Below are 17058 nucleotides of genomic sequence, written 5' to 3' on the forward strand. Positions count from 1 at the left end.
TGAGACTTCAATTATTATGTGTAACACGTGGACGCAGGGATCTCCAGGGCGACCAAGGAACGTGAATTATTAATGTCGGTGAACAGATCTACAATATCCACGGTGTCACCCCCGCCACCGACCAGGGACTAGAGAGGAATACTAAAGAGAAAGTACTCCCCACACTTCGCTTCTCATTCCTTCACAAGAGGTTACCAAAATTGTATCCGTAGTTTTGTCAGGTGTTAAATGCTGGTGTCAGGAAGAGGGCCTGGTTGTCTTTCTTTCACTAAACCTGGCAAGTTTTTTCCAAACTTAAAGATTTTTAGGAAAGGTTTTAAATTGATCTCAATAAGTATATAGAGCGCAGAACACTAAGTGAAGCGAACACTTTGCATTTAAATGAGATAGGTGGTGGTCATCATAAAAGAATCGTGCTGGGACCATGCTCTTTTTGTTTTATTACTATAATAAATCCAGTAGACGAAATTAGAATAAAGTATATTGACATTTTGTTAACTACAACGGCAAACTGCTATTGGCTTTCAGTGTGAAATGGCTGCGGAGCCTCCTGTCACACCTCCCGTCACAGCCAGCAAGTCCCAGTGCGTCCCCCTGCGTTACAGTTTGAAGACGACAACATCACTGTGAATGGGAAACAGGGCGCACCACTGCATCGCCTAGCGGGGGCAGCCCCCACAGTTGATCAACGACAGCATTATTAATAGGAAGTTTTACGTCCCCCTGCATCACTTAGAGGGGGCGCCTCACAGTTTGGAGATAACATTACTGAGAAAGGGACACCATGCTTGCGTCCCACTTAATCGCCTAGAGGGGGCGCACCACAGTTTATAGACTACAGCATTACTGTGAAAGGGACACCATGCTTGCGTCCCACTTAATCGCCTAGAGGGGGCGCACCACAGTTTATAGACTACAGCATTACTATGAAAGGGAAACCATGCTTGCGTCCCACTTAATCGCCTAGAGGGGGCGCACCACAGTTTATAGACTACAGCATTACTGTGAAAGGGAAACCATGCTTGCGTCCCACTGCATCACCTAGAGGGGGCGCCACACAGTTTATAGACTACAGCATTACTGTGAAAGGGAAACCATGCGTGCATCCCTCTGCATCGCCTAGAGGGGGCGTTCCACAGTTTATAGACTACATCATTACTGTGAATGGGAAACCATGCTTGCGTCCCCCTGTGTCGCCTAGAGGGGGCGCACCACAGTTTATAGTTACTGTGAAAGGGAAACCATGCTTGCGTCCCACTTAATCGCCTAGAGGGGGCGCACCACAGTTTATAGACTACAGCATTACTGTGAAAGGGAAACCATGCTTGCATCCCTCTGCATCACCTAGAGGGGGCGCCACACAGTTTATAGACTACAGCATTACTGTGAAAGGGAAACCATGCGTGCATCCCTCTGCATCGCCTAGAGGGGGCGTTCCACAGTTTATAGACTACATCATTACTGTGAATGGGAAACCATGCTTGCGTCACCCTCTGTCACCTAGAGGGGGCGCCACACAGTTTATAGACTACATCCTTACTGTGAATGGGAAACCATGCTTGCGTCTCCCTGTGTCACCTAGAGGGGGCGCTCCACCGTTTATAGACTACAGCATTACTGTGAATGGGAAACCATGCTTGCGTCCCACTGCATCACCTAGAGGGGGCGCCACACAGTTTATAGACTACAGCATTACTGCGAATGGGAAACCATGCTTGCATCCCTCTGCATCGCCTAGAGGGGGCGTTTCACAGTTTATAGACTACATCATTACTGTGAATGGGAAACCATGCTTGCGTCCCCCTGTGAAGCCTAGAGGGGGCGCGCCACAGTTTATAGACTGCAGCATTACTGCGAATGGGAAACCATGCTTGCGTCCCACTGCATCACCTAGAGGGGGCGCCACACAGTTTATAGACTACAGCATTACTGTGAATGGGAAACCATGCTTGCGTCCCACTGCATCACCTAGAGGGGGCGCCACACAGTTTATAGACTACATCATTACTGTGAATGGGAAACCATGCTTGCGTCCCCCTGTGTCGCCTAGAGAGGGCGCGCCACAGTTTATAGACTACAGCATTACTGCGAATGGGAAACCATGCTTGCGTCCCCCTGTGTAGCCTAGAGGGGGCGCGCCACAGTTTATAGACTACAGCATTACTGCGAATGGGAAACCATGCTTGCGTCCCCCTGTGAAGCCTAGAGGGGGCGTTCCACAGTTTATAGACTACAGCATTACTGTGAAAGGGAAACCATGCTTGCGTCCCACTGCATCACCTAGAGGGGGCGCCACACAGTTTATAGCCTACAGCATTACTGTGAATGGGAAACTATGCTTGCGTCCCACTGCATCACCTAGAGGGGGCGCCACACAGTTTATAGACTACAGCATTACTGTGAAAGGGAAACCATGCGTGCATCCCTCTGCATCGCCTAGAGGGGGCGTTCCACAGTTTATAGACTACATCATTACTGTGAATGGGAAACCATGCTTGCGTCCCCCTGTGTCGCCTAGAGGGGGCGCACCACAGTTTATAGACTACAGCATTACTGTGAAAGGGACACCATGCTTGCGTCCCACTTAATCGCCTAGAGGGGGCGCACCACAGTTTATAGACTACAGCATTACTGTGAAAGGGACACCATGCTTGCGTCCCACTTAATCGCCTAGAGGGGGCGCACCACAGTTTATAGACTACAGCATTACTGTGAAAGGGACACCATGCTTGCGTCCCACTTAATCGCCTAGAGGGGGCGCACCACAGTTTATAGACTACAGCATTACTGTGAAAGGGAAACCATGCTTGCGTCCCACTTAATCGCCTAGAGGGTCGCACCACAGTTTATAGACTACAGCATTACTGTGAAAGGGAAACCATGCTTGCATCCCTCTGCATCACCTAGAGGGGGCGCCACACAGTTTATAGACTACAGCATTACTGTGAAAGGGAAACCATGCGTGCATCCCTCTGCATCGCCTAGAGGGGGCGTTCCACAGTTTATAGACTACATCATTACTGTGAATGGGAAACCATGCTTGCGTCTCCATGTGTCACCTAGAGGGGGCGCTCCACCGTTTATAGACTACAGCATTACTGTGAATGGGAAACCCTGCTTGCGTCCCACTGCATCACCTAGAGGGGGCGCCACACAGTTTATAGACTACAGCATTACTGCGAATGGGAAACCATGCTTGCATCCCTCTGCATCGCCTAGAGGGGGCGCTCCACAGTTTATAGACTACATCATTACTGTGAATGGGAAACCATGCTTGCGTCCCCCTGTGAAGCCTAGAGGGGGCGCGCCACAGTTTATAGACTACAGCATTACTGCGAATGGGAAACCATGCTTGCGTCCCACTGCATCACCTAGAGGGGGCGCCACACAGTTTATAGACTACAGCATTACTGTGAATGGGAAACCATGCTTGCGTCCCACTGCATCACCTAGAGGGGGCGCCACACAGTTTATAGACTACATCATTACTGTGAATGGGAAACCATGCTTGCGTCCCCCTGTGTCGCCTAGAGGGGGCGCGCCACAGTTTATAGACTACAGCATTACTGCGAATGGGAAACCATGCTTGCGTCCCCCTGTGTCGCCTAGAGGGGGCGCGCCACAGTTTATAGACTACAGCATTACTGCGAATGGGAAACCATGCTTGCGTCCCCCTGTGAAGCCTAGAGGGGGCGTTCCACAGTTTATAGACTACATCATTACTGTGAATGGGAAACCATGCTTGCGTCCCCCTGTGTCTCCTAGAGGGGGCGCGCCACAGTTTATAGACTACAGCATTACTGCGAATGGGAAACCATGCTTGCGTCCCACTGCATCACCTAGAGGGGGCGCCACACAGTTTATAGACTACAGCATTACTGTGAAAGGGAAACCATACTTGCATCCCTCTGCATCACCTAGAGGGGGCGCCACACAGTTTATAGACTACAACATTACTGTGAAAGGGAAACCATACTTGCATCCCTCTGCATCACCTAGAGGGGGCGCCACACAGTTTATAGACTACAACATTACTGTGAAAGGAAAACCATACTTGCATCACTCTGCATCGCCTAGAGGGGGCGCGCCACAGTTTATAGACTACAGCATTACTGCGAATGGGAAACCATGCTTGCGTCCCACTGCATCACCTAGAGGGGGCGCCACACAGTTTATAGACTACAGCATTACTGTGAAAGGGAAACCATACTTGCATCCCTCTGCATCGCCTAGAGGGGGCGCGCCACAGTTTATAGACTACAGCATTACTGCGAATGGGAAACCATGCTTGCGTCTCCCTGCGTCACCAAGAGGGGGGCGCCACACAGTTTATAGACTACAGCATTACTGTGAAAGGGAAACCATGCTTGCGTCCCACTTAATCGCCTAGAGGGGGCGCACCACAGTTTATAGACTACAGCATTACTGTGAAAGGGAAACCATGCTTGCATCCCTCTGCATCGCCTAGAGGGGGCGATCCACAGTTTATAGACTACATCATTACTGTGAATGGGAAACCATGCTTGCGTCCCCCTGTGTCGCCTAGAGGGGGCGCGCCACAGTTTATAGACTACAGCATTACTGCGAATGGGAAACCATGCTTGCGTCCCACTGCATCACCTAGAGGGGGCGCGCCACAGTTTATAGACTACAGCATTACTGCGAATGGGAAACCATGCTTGCGTCCCACTGCATCACCTTGAGGGGGCGCCACACAGTTTATAGACTACAGCATTACTGTGAAAGGGAAACCATACTTGCATCCCTATGCATCGCCTAGAGGGGGCGCGCCACAGTTTATAGACTACAGCATTACTGCGAATGGGAAACCATGCTTGCGTCCCACTGCATCACCTAGAGGGGGCGCGCCACAGTTTATAGACTACAGCATTACTGCGAATGGGAAACCATGCTTGCGTCCCACTGCATCACCTTGAGGGGGCGCCACACAGTTTATAGACTACAGCATTACTGTGAAAGGGAAACCATACTTGCATCCCTATGCATCGCCTAGAGGGGGCGCGCCACAGTTTATAGACTACAGCATTACTGCGAATGGGAAACCATGCTTGCGTCTCCCTGCGTCACCTAGAGGGGGCGCCACACAGTTTATAGACTACAGCATTACTGTGAAAGGGAAACCATGCTTGTGTCCCTCTGCATCGCCTAGAGGGGGCGCCACACAGTTTATAGACTACATCATTACTGTGAATGGGAAACCATGCTTGCGTCTCCCTGTGTCACCTATAGGGGGCGCTCCACCGTTTATAGACTACAGCATTACTGTGAAAGGGAAACCATGCTTGCATCCCTCTGCATCACCTAGAGGGGGCGCCACACAGTTTATAGACTACAGCATTACTGTGAAAGGGAAACCATACTTGCATCCCTCTGCATCGCCTAGAGGGGGCGCGCCACAGTTTATAGACTACAGCATTACTGCGAATGGGAAACCATGCTTGCGTCTCCCTGTGTCACCTAGAGGGGGGCGCCACACAGTTTATAGACTACAGCATTACTGTGAAAGGGAAACCATGCTTGCGTCACCTAGAGGGGGGCGCCACACAGTTTATAGACTACAGCATTACTGTGAAAGGGAAACCATGCTTGCATCCCTCTGCATCGCCTAGATGGGGCGTGCCACAGTTTATAGACTACATCATTACTGTGAATGGGAAACCATGCTTGCATCCCCCTGTGTCACCTAGAGGGGGCGCGCCACAGTTTATAGACTACAGTATTGCTGTGAATAGGAAACCATGCTTGCGTCTCCCTGCGTCACCTAGAGGGGGCACTCCACAGTTTATAGACTACAGTATTTCTGTGAAACGGAAACCATGCTTGCATCCCTCTGTGTCACCTAGAGGGGGCGCCACACAGTTTATAGACTACACAGCATTACTGTGAAAGGGAAACCATGCTTGCATCCCTCTGCATCGCCTAGAGGGGGCGCCTCACAGTTTATAGACTACAGCATTACTGTGAAAGGGAAACCATGCTTGCATCTCCTTGCGTCACCTAGAGGGGGCGCTCCACAGTTTATGGACTACATCATTACTGTGAAAGGGAAACCATGCTTGCGTTTCCCTGTGTCACCTAGAGGGGGCACTCCACAGATTATAGACTACAGCATTACTGTGAATGGGAAACCATGCTGGCGTCCCTCTGCGTCACCTAGAGGGGGCGCTCCACAGTTTTAAGAGAACAACATTGGCAAATGTTTTTAAGCTCTGTTGTACAGCATTGTGGCTGCTGTGCAGCATGTTTAAAAGTTATTCTAAAAATAAGTGCTTTTGTTACCTCCTATATAACCAATACTACATTATGTACAACTGAACGACCCTATTAAAAAAAGAATAAATATAAAAAATGTCTTCTAGTTTTTTGTCCCTGCAATGAAGGCAACTTCTTCCTGCCTGTTCTAATGCTTCTTTGTTATAGCTTTTTTGTGCGGGTGAGGAGGTGAGGGCATAAACAACAGGAGAGTAGAGGTTGAGAAATAGTACCTGAATTACAAGAGCAGTGGACGGGCACTAGGGGACAATCAACAGATGCCAGACTTCGAGGGTAGACTGAGGTGGTGGTGTGCTGGTGCCGAGGTGATGCTAAATGATACTCAGGGGGTGCTGAGTGATGCTGAGGTGGTGGTGTGCTGGTACGGAGGTAATGCTCAAGTGATGCTGGGTGGTGCTGAGTGATGCTGTCTCATGCTGAGGTGGTGGAGGTGCTGCACTAGTGCTCAGGTGGTTCTGAATGATGCAGAGTTGGTGCTGTGCTGAGGTGATGATACGCTGATGCTGAGGTTGTGCTGCACTGATGCTGAGTTAGTGATGCGCTGATTTTGAAGTGGTGCTGTGTTGCTGCCTGATTGCTACTGAGGAGCTACATTGGTGCTGAGGTACGGCTGCGCTGGTGCTGAGGTGTGGCACTGACGTTTAGATGGTACGGTGTTGATGTTGAGGTGGTGCTGTGTGCTGCCTGATTGCTACTGAGGAGGGGCTACTTTGGTGCTGAGGTACGGATGCGCTGGTGCTGAGGTGTGGCACTGACGCTTAGATGGTACAGTGCTGATGTTGAGGTGGTGCTGTACTAGTGTTGAGGTGGTGCTGCGCTGGTGTGAATGTGGTGCTGTGCTGGGGCTACTGCACTGATGAGGAGGTGGTGCTGTGCTAATGCAGAGGTGGTGCTGCGCTGGTGCGGATGTGGATGTGGTGCTGTGCTGGTGCTGCGCTGGTGGTGCTGTACTGATGAGGAGGTGATGGCGCTGTGCTGATGCCGATGTGCTGCTGTGCTGATGTGGTGGTGTGCTGAGGTGGTGCTGTGCTGATATAGTGCTGCACTAATGCTAAGTGGTGCTGTATTTGTGTTGCGCTGATACTGTGGTGGTGCTGCGCTGGTAGTGGTTCACTAATGCGGAGGTGGTGCTGTGCTGATGCGGAGGTGGTGCTGTGGTGGTGTTGCGTGATGCTGAGAAGATACACTGGTGCGGAGTGATCCTGGTGTGGCGCTGAGTGACCCTGTGCTGGGGCTCAGTGATGCTGTGATGGTGACGAGTCAAGCTGAGGTGGTGGTGCTGTGCTGGTGCTCAGGCGGTGCTTAGCTGGTGTTCAGGTGGCGCTGAGTGATGCTGAGCTGGTGCTGTGCTGAGGAGATGCTGCGCTGATGCAAAGATGGTGCTGTGTTGGTGCTGATGTGGGGCTGCCCTGGTGGTGGTGCACTGATGCAGAGGTGTTTCTGTGCTGTTGCTGAGATGGTGCTGCACTGCAGAGTTAGTGCTGCACTGATGAGGAGGTGGAGCTGTGCTGAGGTGGTGCTGGGGATGTGCTCAGCTGGTTCCGTGCAAGATGCTGAGGAAGTGCTGAGTCATGCAGAGGTGGTGCAGAATGATGCTGTGCTGGTGCTGAGCGATTCCGTTGTGGTGCTGAGTCATGATGAGGTGCTGGTGCTGAGCGATGCTGAGCCGGTGCTCGGCTGTTGCTCTGATGCTGAGGTGGTGCTGAGTTGCTGCTGAGATGGGGCTGAGCTGGTGGTGTAGCACTGATGCAAAGATGGTTCTGTGCAGAGGTTGAGGTGGTGCTGCGCTGGTGAAGCTGAGCTGATGCTGAGTTGGTGCTGCACTGGTGGTGGTGCACTGATGAGGAGGTGGTGCTCTGCTGATGTGGTGCTTGAGATGGTGTTGCGTTGAAGTGTGCTGAGTGGTGCTGAGGTGTGGTTTTGCGGAGATGGTGCTGAGTGATACTGAGGTGGTGCTGAGTGACGGTGAGGTGGTGCTCAAGTGCTGCTGAGAGATGATCAAGTGGTGCTGCGGAAGTGGTGTTGAGTGACACTGACTGGTGCTGAAAGGGTGCTGCGCTAATGCAGAGGTGGTGCTGAGGGTGTTGCACTATCTACTTGCAGTATATACTGTTAAGAAACCTCACATCACATGCTGTGTTTGGAGAGCAAGACGAGGCATCCCTTGATATCAATTTTATTTCACCGATGATTGAATCCTAAAAGAATTCATCAAAAGTTGAAAGTGCCTTAAACCAGCTTCCAGTTTAATAAAACAGAGCAATAACAGCATGTTAACTTCTTTAATTGCATCCAAATAATCCCACTGTCAAAAGCACAATGTAAATAGGTTGATCCTACGGTCAGACATCTTCTTAAACTACACTTCCATTAGGTAAGTATATTATTTAAGGTTTGGGCATTTGAGTTAATGAAACCATATAGGTTATTATAGGATGAAAAACAACATAGCCTCCGGCTGAACAAGCGATCATGAAACCAAAGACAGTGGAAAACCAGATAAGGACATGATTTGCAGCCCTCGGCTAAGCGCGTTTGGAAAGCAAAACAAGCCATGGCAAAAGAAAAAGTAGACAAGGCCAATCTCCAGGTTGTGACCAAAACAACAAAAGGAGGGACAAATGTAAACTATTCACCAACGAAAACAAAGGAATTTCGAAAGGCACATGAAGGAACAAATGAAAAGGGATGGGCGTGCTGAAAGTCCATACATGACATACAGCAAGTTTCGAGAGACAGCGAATGTGAGACCTAAACCCTTTTCCTCATGTGGTTTACGTGGAGGTTTTCATCAACATATTGCTTGATTTCTCAGTACCCGCACCAACCAAACAGTACTCAAAGATCCTCATTCTGCCCAGAGCAGTATTTTGGTGTGCAAAGTTTGAAGAAAATGCTATGATCCGCTGCACTCCTTGACTAATGGCTCCCTCTGGTCCCTTTCTATGGTGTTCCTGAGACTGAGGGAAAGTCTTGTCTTTCAGGTTTTCTGAACTGTCCGCACCATTAGGATCATTCACACTTTGTCCTTGTCCTCTGTGTTCCCCTCCCTTGTTGCTTGAACTTCCAGCAATGCCACCTGCAGTAGTGGATTTTTTGAAAAATCGACTTTTCTCCCCTGTGAGAAGTCCTTTGGGGAAATAGAGGAAAGAGGCTGGATCAAGCAGTGTGGACAATTGAGCTATCCGGTCATAGGGAAGGATAACTTTACTGCTAAATGTAACATCCACTTGTGTAAAGGTCACTGAAAAAAACAAAAAAAACGATTTGATGTAGGCAACCAACAAAGCTGCCGGTCCATACTGTTAAGCAGTAAATTCCAACCATTGGAGAAAAAATATTGCCTGATAAAGCAGTAGTCATTTGGTCTTGGACATTAACCGCATGCGCGCGGGCGGAATTCCGCCCGTACGCTGGGTTTTTTCAAATCGCACTTTACGTGACGAGCTGGGCTCGTCATGAGCGTGCGAGGAGGCTACGCCATGACGAGCCCAGCTCGTCATGAGCGTCGAAGGGGTTAAGGTTGCAGTCTCCTATATGACTGGGACTTGGCTCACTGCAGTTGACCATGTGTCTAACAGCATTGGTAGGGAAAAGCACCAATGGAGGAATCGAGGGTTGAGGACAGTTTTTATATTTTGGCTGAAAAACCATCTGCCACACAAATAATGCCTGTTTTCACTGTTGTAATTACTTTTGAGAGGAAATGGAGTGACTTTCTATTTACCAAATTTTCTAGACTCCCACTTTTAGGGATTTTTTGGGTGTCTGTCGAAGTTTAATTCAGCACATGGCTCCTCTGAGGTTTTCCATCTTATGTGCTTCGGTTGCTTGCGGGATTTCCTAAACACACATTTTGTGCTTTTTGATATTTCCCACATCAACAAAAAGCTGAAGCTACATAATGACATGGTTATCTTTACAATAAAGACAGAAAAGAAGTGACAAAAGCAGACCGTTTTCTTAATGATGCAGAACCATCTCTAAACAAATTACTGACCATCAGCAGGAATAAAAAAGAAAGTAATCCGACAGCAGCACTATTAAAAGAGCCATCCAGTGAATTATGTCACAATAATTCACAACACAAGGGGTGAGCGAAATTCCTCTAATTATGTGGGGTTTTCAGCAAAATTACGGGAAATTCAGCGCTATATTTTAGCGCAAAATAAGTGTATGTGTACATTTCAGAAACAAGGATGCATTTTTCACCAAAAAAATAGCACAAGAGACACAAGTACTGTAAACAACAGGCACTCGTATCTGGTCATTTGTGCTGTTTCTGCGTTTCCATCTAATTATGCAGCGAAGGTTGCATAATTACACAGCTTGGCATAATTTTTGGATTTTTGGACAACAAGCTTTAAGAGGAGTTCCAGAAAATACACTAATTATACTGGTGTAATTGAATTTTCACCGGGCCTATAAAATCCCAGCTGAAAACAACCAAACGTACATTTAATAATGCCTTTAGCTGATGATTGCTAGTGATAGAGGCTGGGCAAGGGAAAAATTGTTTCCCTACATTGGATGGTCCCTTTAAGTAAAAGAGAGCGACCTGTGACACTTTGGTAAACACCAGCTGCCTATTTACTGGCACGTCTATCAGTACAATCCTCGACAAGGTTGAGTTTGTGCAAAAGATGGGCAAATGCTGCTACTGCAGGACCACCCCAAATCCACTGCCTTCACTGGAGAAGATCTGCTGCATGATGCATCTGCAAGGATCCTCATATTTCTTTGGTAATCCGGCCTTTGCTGACGGCTTCAAATTCACAAAAAGCAGAACTGGGTGTTACGAAGCCCAAACTTTAAGTCAAGGTTTCCCCTGTGCAACCCTAGGACTTTGGAATTCTCTTGAAGACTTTACCCGCAGGTTGCATAGTCCAAGAAAGCAGCCACAAAGCCCAGCCCCAACCAAAGTGCACACAGACGACACACCTTGGTTAAAGACAACACTGTTCAACCTATTCGCAGCCCCTGCCCCCCTTCAGGCAAGAGCAAGTATCTTGAGGTGGTCCACCACCATCTTTGAAGAAACATCTCTGACATTCAAGATGCAGCTTCGATGAGGCTCCTAAAGTTCTCCTAAGTGTAGTTTCAGTGAGCAGCTCTCCATGGACCCAACTCTCACATAAACTAATCTTGCAGGCTCTGCAAGACTTCTGAAAATGACACGCAATGTACTGAGATACGGTCTGTCGGATGAATACAAGCGCTGTGCCAAAGCCCGTCTCCAGCAGCTATCTGGGCCGCCTCTCCAAAGAGTCATTTGAAATGAATTTATAAATTTATATTACATGAAAGTTAAACAGAATCCCCTGCCAAGCTCTTCATTGCTTCTTGGTTTCGGTGCGGAATGAGATTCCCTGCCAGCGTCACACATCATTTACCACAGATCTACTTCGAGAAATTAAAATGAAATCAAATAAATATAGCTGAGAAAGTAATGACTGAAATTAGAGAGTTTGGCAAATTAGAACTGAGGCGGGGGAGGTGCTGACAATGATACACACTGCTCAACAGGTCCACCCTCCCCCGCTAGCCACATGTACACCGATTTACACACCGACAAGAACTGAGGGTGAAAGGACACACATTACAGTAATAACACTTTACCCACAAGGGTCTTACATCAATTAACAAGGCCACTCCCTAAAACACATAACCCAGATTCAACTCTACCTAAGACACCCCTTCTGGCAAGTAGGAAGCAACAGTTAACTCCCTCCCCTCCTATGTTGCTGCAACCCAGATCGGAACTCTCCTAGCACCGGAACTCACCCCTGGGTAACCTGCTCGTACCCCAGACAATTCAAAGTCAACGCAGCAAACCTTAGCAGAGCCTATAGTTTTAGTTTATTTTAACTGTAAATTGTGTAATCTGTAAATTGCTGTGTGATACATTTACATGCACTAATAACATACACAGAGGCCTCCATATGAATGTAGACAAAGATACGAGCATTTTTAGGAATAACCCCGAGCATGATAGATGGTGGTACATAGGACAAAAAGACAGATCCGCAGATAGAAAGGTGATGATCTTGACTGGCAAGAGATGGGAGAAAACCGCAGCAAAACCCTTCATATAAAAGTTGGGTGCTCAATTCACGGATAATGTGGGTCTGAGTAACTAATTCTTACATGTGCCAGGTGTTGTGTTACAGTAAGTGTACTACCTACGTGCGGGAGGCAAACGCTAAAGCATGGGGACTAATGCAAAGGAGTGCAAGGACAACTGCATGGTCTCAGTGGTAGCTCTTCTCCTCCTGAGTCAGTGTGGAGAAGGCTAAGAAAGAGTATGCATCTGCCTAACGTGCCCCGCTGTGCTGTATACTTCAACTGAAGCCAGTGGATTTCACTTGAGTTGCGGGCTGCTGCCGGCTCTGGCGGTGGCAAGATGGTGCAGGACCCTCCATGGGCAAAGAGAAGAAGGGATGCATCGCTGAGGGGCTGCTGGAGCTTATCCCTCATAAGGCAGCAGCAGCACAGGGGATTTGGGCGTGAGGCGCTTTAAAATGAAATGAGACTAACCGCTGAGTGAAGCTTGAAATTACTGGAAGGCCATCGTCCACACTAGGCACTTCCTAGTCTGGAATAAATATGCAACACAGCTCTGCCCGCAGGGATTGTCCAGCTGAAAAAACTTGTGCAAACTGCCTATGTTTAAACTTTTCCACATTTCAAGGCCTCTAAAAACCAGAACACATCCACATTTAAGACCCAGGACCACAACAAGTGCCATAGATTGCAGTATATGTCAAATATTACTGCCGGTTGTTAAACCACAGAAGTATTAAACATCTTGATGATGCATTTTGGCCCCTCTGTGCCCCAACTGAGACACTTCCTTCCACTCTGAGGGCTCCACAAAGGACATCTCTCCATGTCATGATTTTTACGTCACTATAGGGGCCCATCTCCCTCTCCAGCATATGTCCTCAGTGCAAATCTAACAGGCTGGGGTTAAGAAGACTTGTACAAGTCAAGTAGCACACACTCTTAATACCTCAGTTACACAATAATACATTATTTACAGCCTTCCAAGACATGCAAAGCAACCCCAGCAACAGACTATAATTTTTAACTGAAATAAACTGGTTTAATTAATTTATATGAATTTATTGATGTCCCACACAACACAGATTGAACTGCATGATGGCACATTTGGGGAGAGGGGAGGAATACCATTAGAAAAGCATTACCAAACTGTTCAACGGAGCAACCAACTAACAACATTAGAAAATGGGATACTGGCTGTGCGTGGCCTCGGTGGGCTTCAGGTTTGATTTTAACAGGAAGTGTATTTTAGGTGGCAAGCAGTCTTTTCAAACGGGAATAGAGTGTTATTTCAGTAACATCTTTCTGAAGGTTTTTTGCTACAAAGGTAAACTAGCAGTACAAATTGACATAACCTTTTTCGAGAGCGAGTTAACCATGAGAGCAGACAAAAAGCGAAAACAGAAGGCATTCAAGCAAAAAAGGTCATCAAAAGGGTGACAACTCATTACAACTTTATAGGAGATGGAGGAAAAAATGTAGACATCATAGTTAGGACAAAAATATAGCTACACATTGGGACCAATTCCTTCATCTCCCAAAAAAGAAGATACACGAACAATAGTTGACCTAATCAAAATGTCTAGCAATTGAAAAACATCCTTGGGACCATCATGGTTCTAATTGATAAAAGTGTTGAAGGGAGTCCAAGTGTTTCAGTCAATCAATCAATCAAACAGACTTATCTGACCACAGACCACATATTTTAACAAAAAGTAGGAAACAAAAAGTGGACTAAGGCACAGCGACTTGCAACCATGCATGGTTCAACAATAACAATTCACACATGAATAAATATGACCTTTAGCAAGTGAATACAAACGAACCCATCTGCAAAAGTAAGCTGCAGGCGTCTTACCCTCCAGGGGATCCCGAGTGAGCCCCAGCTGACTGATGATGTAGCGTGGAATGTCCGACTTGATTCCTTCCCCTTCCTTTGCCTGACCTTCAGCGGCTTCTAACAGATGGTAGAATTCTTCCGGGTCAAATTCCTACAAAAAAAAGACCAATCGTCAAGATCAACTTTACATTTCAGAGTTCATGCTCGAATGCTTATGTAAGTAAGGATGCAGGGGAATCCGTGTTCCCAGGGATCAAGGATGCATGTTCAGTCCAGGGAGCTGTAGTTAGGAGTTTCACTGAATTGGGGGCGTGGCTTGACTGCTATTACTAAGACAGCATCATGGCTGATCTGCATGGTGTCAGTCCCTGTTTGTGCCAGAGATGAATTCATGCATTCCACCCATCACTTGTTTTATTTACGGTTTTTTTTCCTAGTTAAGAGTTTGATGTTCAGGGTTTGGGATAAGCACAAGTTACCAACTGGAGTATTCACACTGAACTGTTTTCTTTTTAAGAATGTTTTTTTAAATACTCTCATACACTGTACCCTATTCAAGAGGAGGTATAAAAAACGGTCTGTGTTTATGCATATTAAAAAGTCAGATAGCTAATAAAACCATGGACCTAAAAGCTTTCTATCACTTTGAGTGAATCCTCTAAGCTGCAAAAAGAGAAAACCAAAGAAAAAACCTGAAAAACTCAGATAACTTTTTTTCTGTCACAAGACCTTGAGAAGTATTTGTCTGCATTAAGTCATCACAGGTTGGGCTCAGTATCAAGGGTTTCTTAACGTATCGTCTGTTTGGGCTAAATGGAGCAAAACGCATGTCAAGAACCCTTTCACTGCCCTTCAGTCTATCTGCAGGTTCTCATGCTTGGCAGTCCAGCGCCTTCAAGGCATTGTTTCAGCACAAGAGGCATATACCTTCGAACAAGCACGTGGTTTCCGGTTCCATGGGCAAAACCTTTAATTAGTCCTATATAATGCAAGTTGTGTAATTATTAAAGATTTTGCAAAGGGGCCCTCTCTTATAAATGGATTTCATTCAGGATATTTGGGACGACATCCACTTCTTCTACTGTCACCTGCCCTAACAGTCTGCTTGTCAGAGCCTCCTCCCCCCCACCTCAGTTCTAGGTACCAGTCTATCCACATCACTTACTTGCACTCTGCTTTCTCTGTGAACTTTCCTGAATGCATGTTCGTGCTTCTGTGAACCAAGGGCATGTGTACAGCCCTTGTGTTATGCAAAGCAGTGCACTGCTCCTCAGAACTAGATTTGTATTCTGTAAACTCTTCCCATAAAATTAAAATAAGAAAATAAAAAATCAGCCTTTAGGAAAGCCAATAAAATAATACTGTTCACATTACAAACCTTGGTCATCGAAAGTATCTTCCCTCTACTTCCAGTGCCTAGATGTCATCTATTTTTTAAGAAGTCCTTCTTCTACTGTATACAAATACCCACAATTAAATCTTCCCTGAGCAAAGAGATAATGAAAATGACTCTGCAGTGCTTCTCTGAGGAACCTGGAATGCCAGGAGTTGATAGAGTGGATGAGAAATGTCTGCACTGAGGGAGGTCCCCTCCAGAAGGAAATATCCTTAGAAGACCAACCCATGCCAACGGAAGATGATGAGACGTCTCCTGCAGAGAGACTGCACCACTGCCATTAGAGAAGAGCATTCTTGCTCAGTCACCATGACATTTTTCTTAGGCAATTAAAGGAGCAGAGAGTTCCCTCGAGGACACCAGCCCCGCTACCATTCTTCAAAGAAACAACTGTATTGAGCCTATCAACCCCTTTGATAGGGTGGCAAGCATAAGCGGTGTGGACAGCTGGCTCTTTATGTGATATATCAAAAATCTGACATACTGTGTAAAGCGTACAGGGGTTCCCTTGCTAGAAGATAAGGGCTTGCTATGCAATCCTGAAGTGCTCTAATAGGAGGAAGGGTGGTTGAGTAGCCTTAGGCTTAACACAGAGTTGTGCAAGACATTTGTAAATGCACACAATGATTAATAAATGACACACACGACTCAAGACGGAGATCCATGCCAATTTATAAAAATGCCTAGTACCGTTATATATGTTTAGGCATCAGAGAAGAATCGCTTAGGTAAGTATGTTTTTTAAATATAAATTATTTTTGCTTTAAAAAGTGGACACTTCAATTTCTGAGTTCTACAATGTTATCATATGGAAGGAAGAACAAGTCCTGCAAATAGGTACAGTACATCGACTTACAGGACCAATCTCCAGGAGTTAAGGTGAGTGGTGGGCAAGATCCAAGGCAGCACCAACAATACACCACCAGTGACACAAAGGGGGCTGTGTGCAGGGTGCAAATCCGCATCAGGAGCCCAATGCGTTTCAATGGGGATCGGTCACTGGTAAAATAGGTCACAGGCTCTGGCTAGGAAGCCGGTAGGGCTGAACCAGCAAGTGGACTCAGGCCTTGTGATGCTCAGTGATGGGGGGAACACCATTGGTACTCTTCTCCAAGCCCCAGGTGACGGGTGCAGGGTTGTCCTAGGCATTTGGTTTTTCCTTACCGGAGCAGTTGAGGGGGCATGAGTGCAAAGGCTGAAGGCGACGTCCGGGGGTCCAAGAGGGATGAAATCACAATGGATTGGAATTCTGGAGGGATGCCCTGTTGGCACTGGTGGCCCACTTCAACTTGGGCCGGAAGCAACGGGTGCAGTTATGGCTTCGGGGGTCAGGTTTTGGAGGTTCCGCAGGCCCCAGATTCTTCTCATTTGGACCTTCCTTAGAACAGGCCTGCTGCTCACGGGAGGTCTTGAGTCTTTTTCAAAGGCAGGCAGTCCTCTTAAGTTTCTGGAGTCACCGATGCAG

The 17058-nt window shown here is 47.2% G+C and overlaps 1 protein-coding gene across 4 annotated transcripts in view; it reads right to left on the reverse strand.

Annotated features, from left to right (window-relative positions):
* MAST2 (microtubule associated serine/threonine kinase 2) overlaps positions 1–17058 on the reverse strand; it is a 1587681-nt gene that overhangs the window by 116751 nt on the left and 1453872 nt on the right. For all 4 annotated transcript variants that reach the window (XM_078671709.1, XM_078671708.1, XM_078671710.1 and 1 more), the window contains one exon: positions 14216–14348. In XM_078671709.1, coding sequence (XP_078527835.1) covers positions 14216–14348 — 133 coding nt within the window. The remainder of the gene's footprint in view (positions 1–14215; positions 14349–17058) is intronic.

This window comes from Lissotriton helveticus, chromosome 1_2, assembly GCF_964261635.1.
Source record: "Lissotriton helveticus chromosome 1_2, aLisHel1.1, whole genome shotgun sequence".
NCBI classification, from domain to species: domain Eukaryota; kingdom Metazoa; phylum Chordata; class Amphibia; order Caudata; family Salamandridae; genus Lissotriton; species Lissotriton helveticus.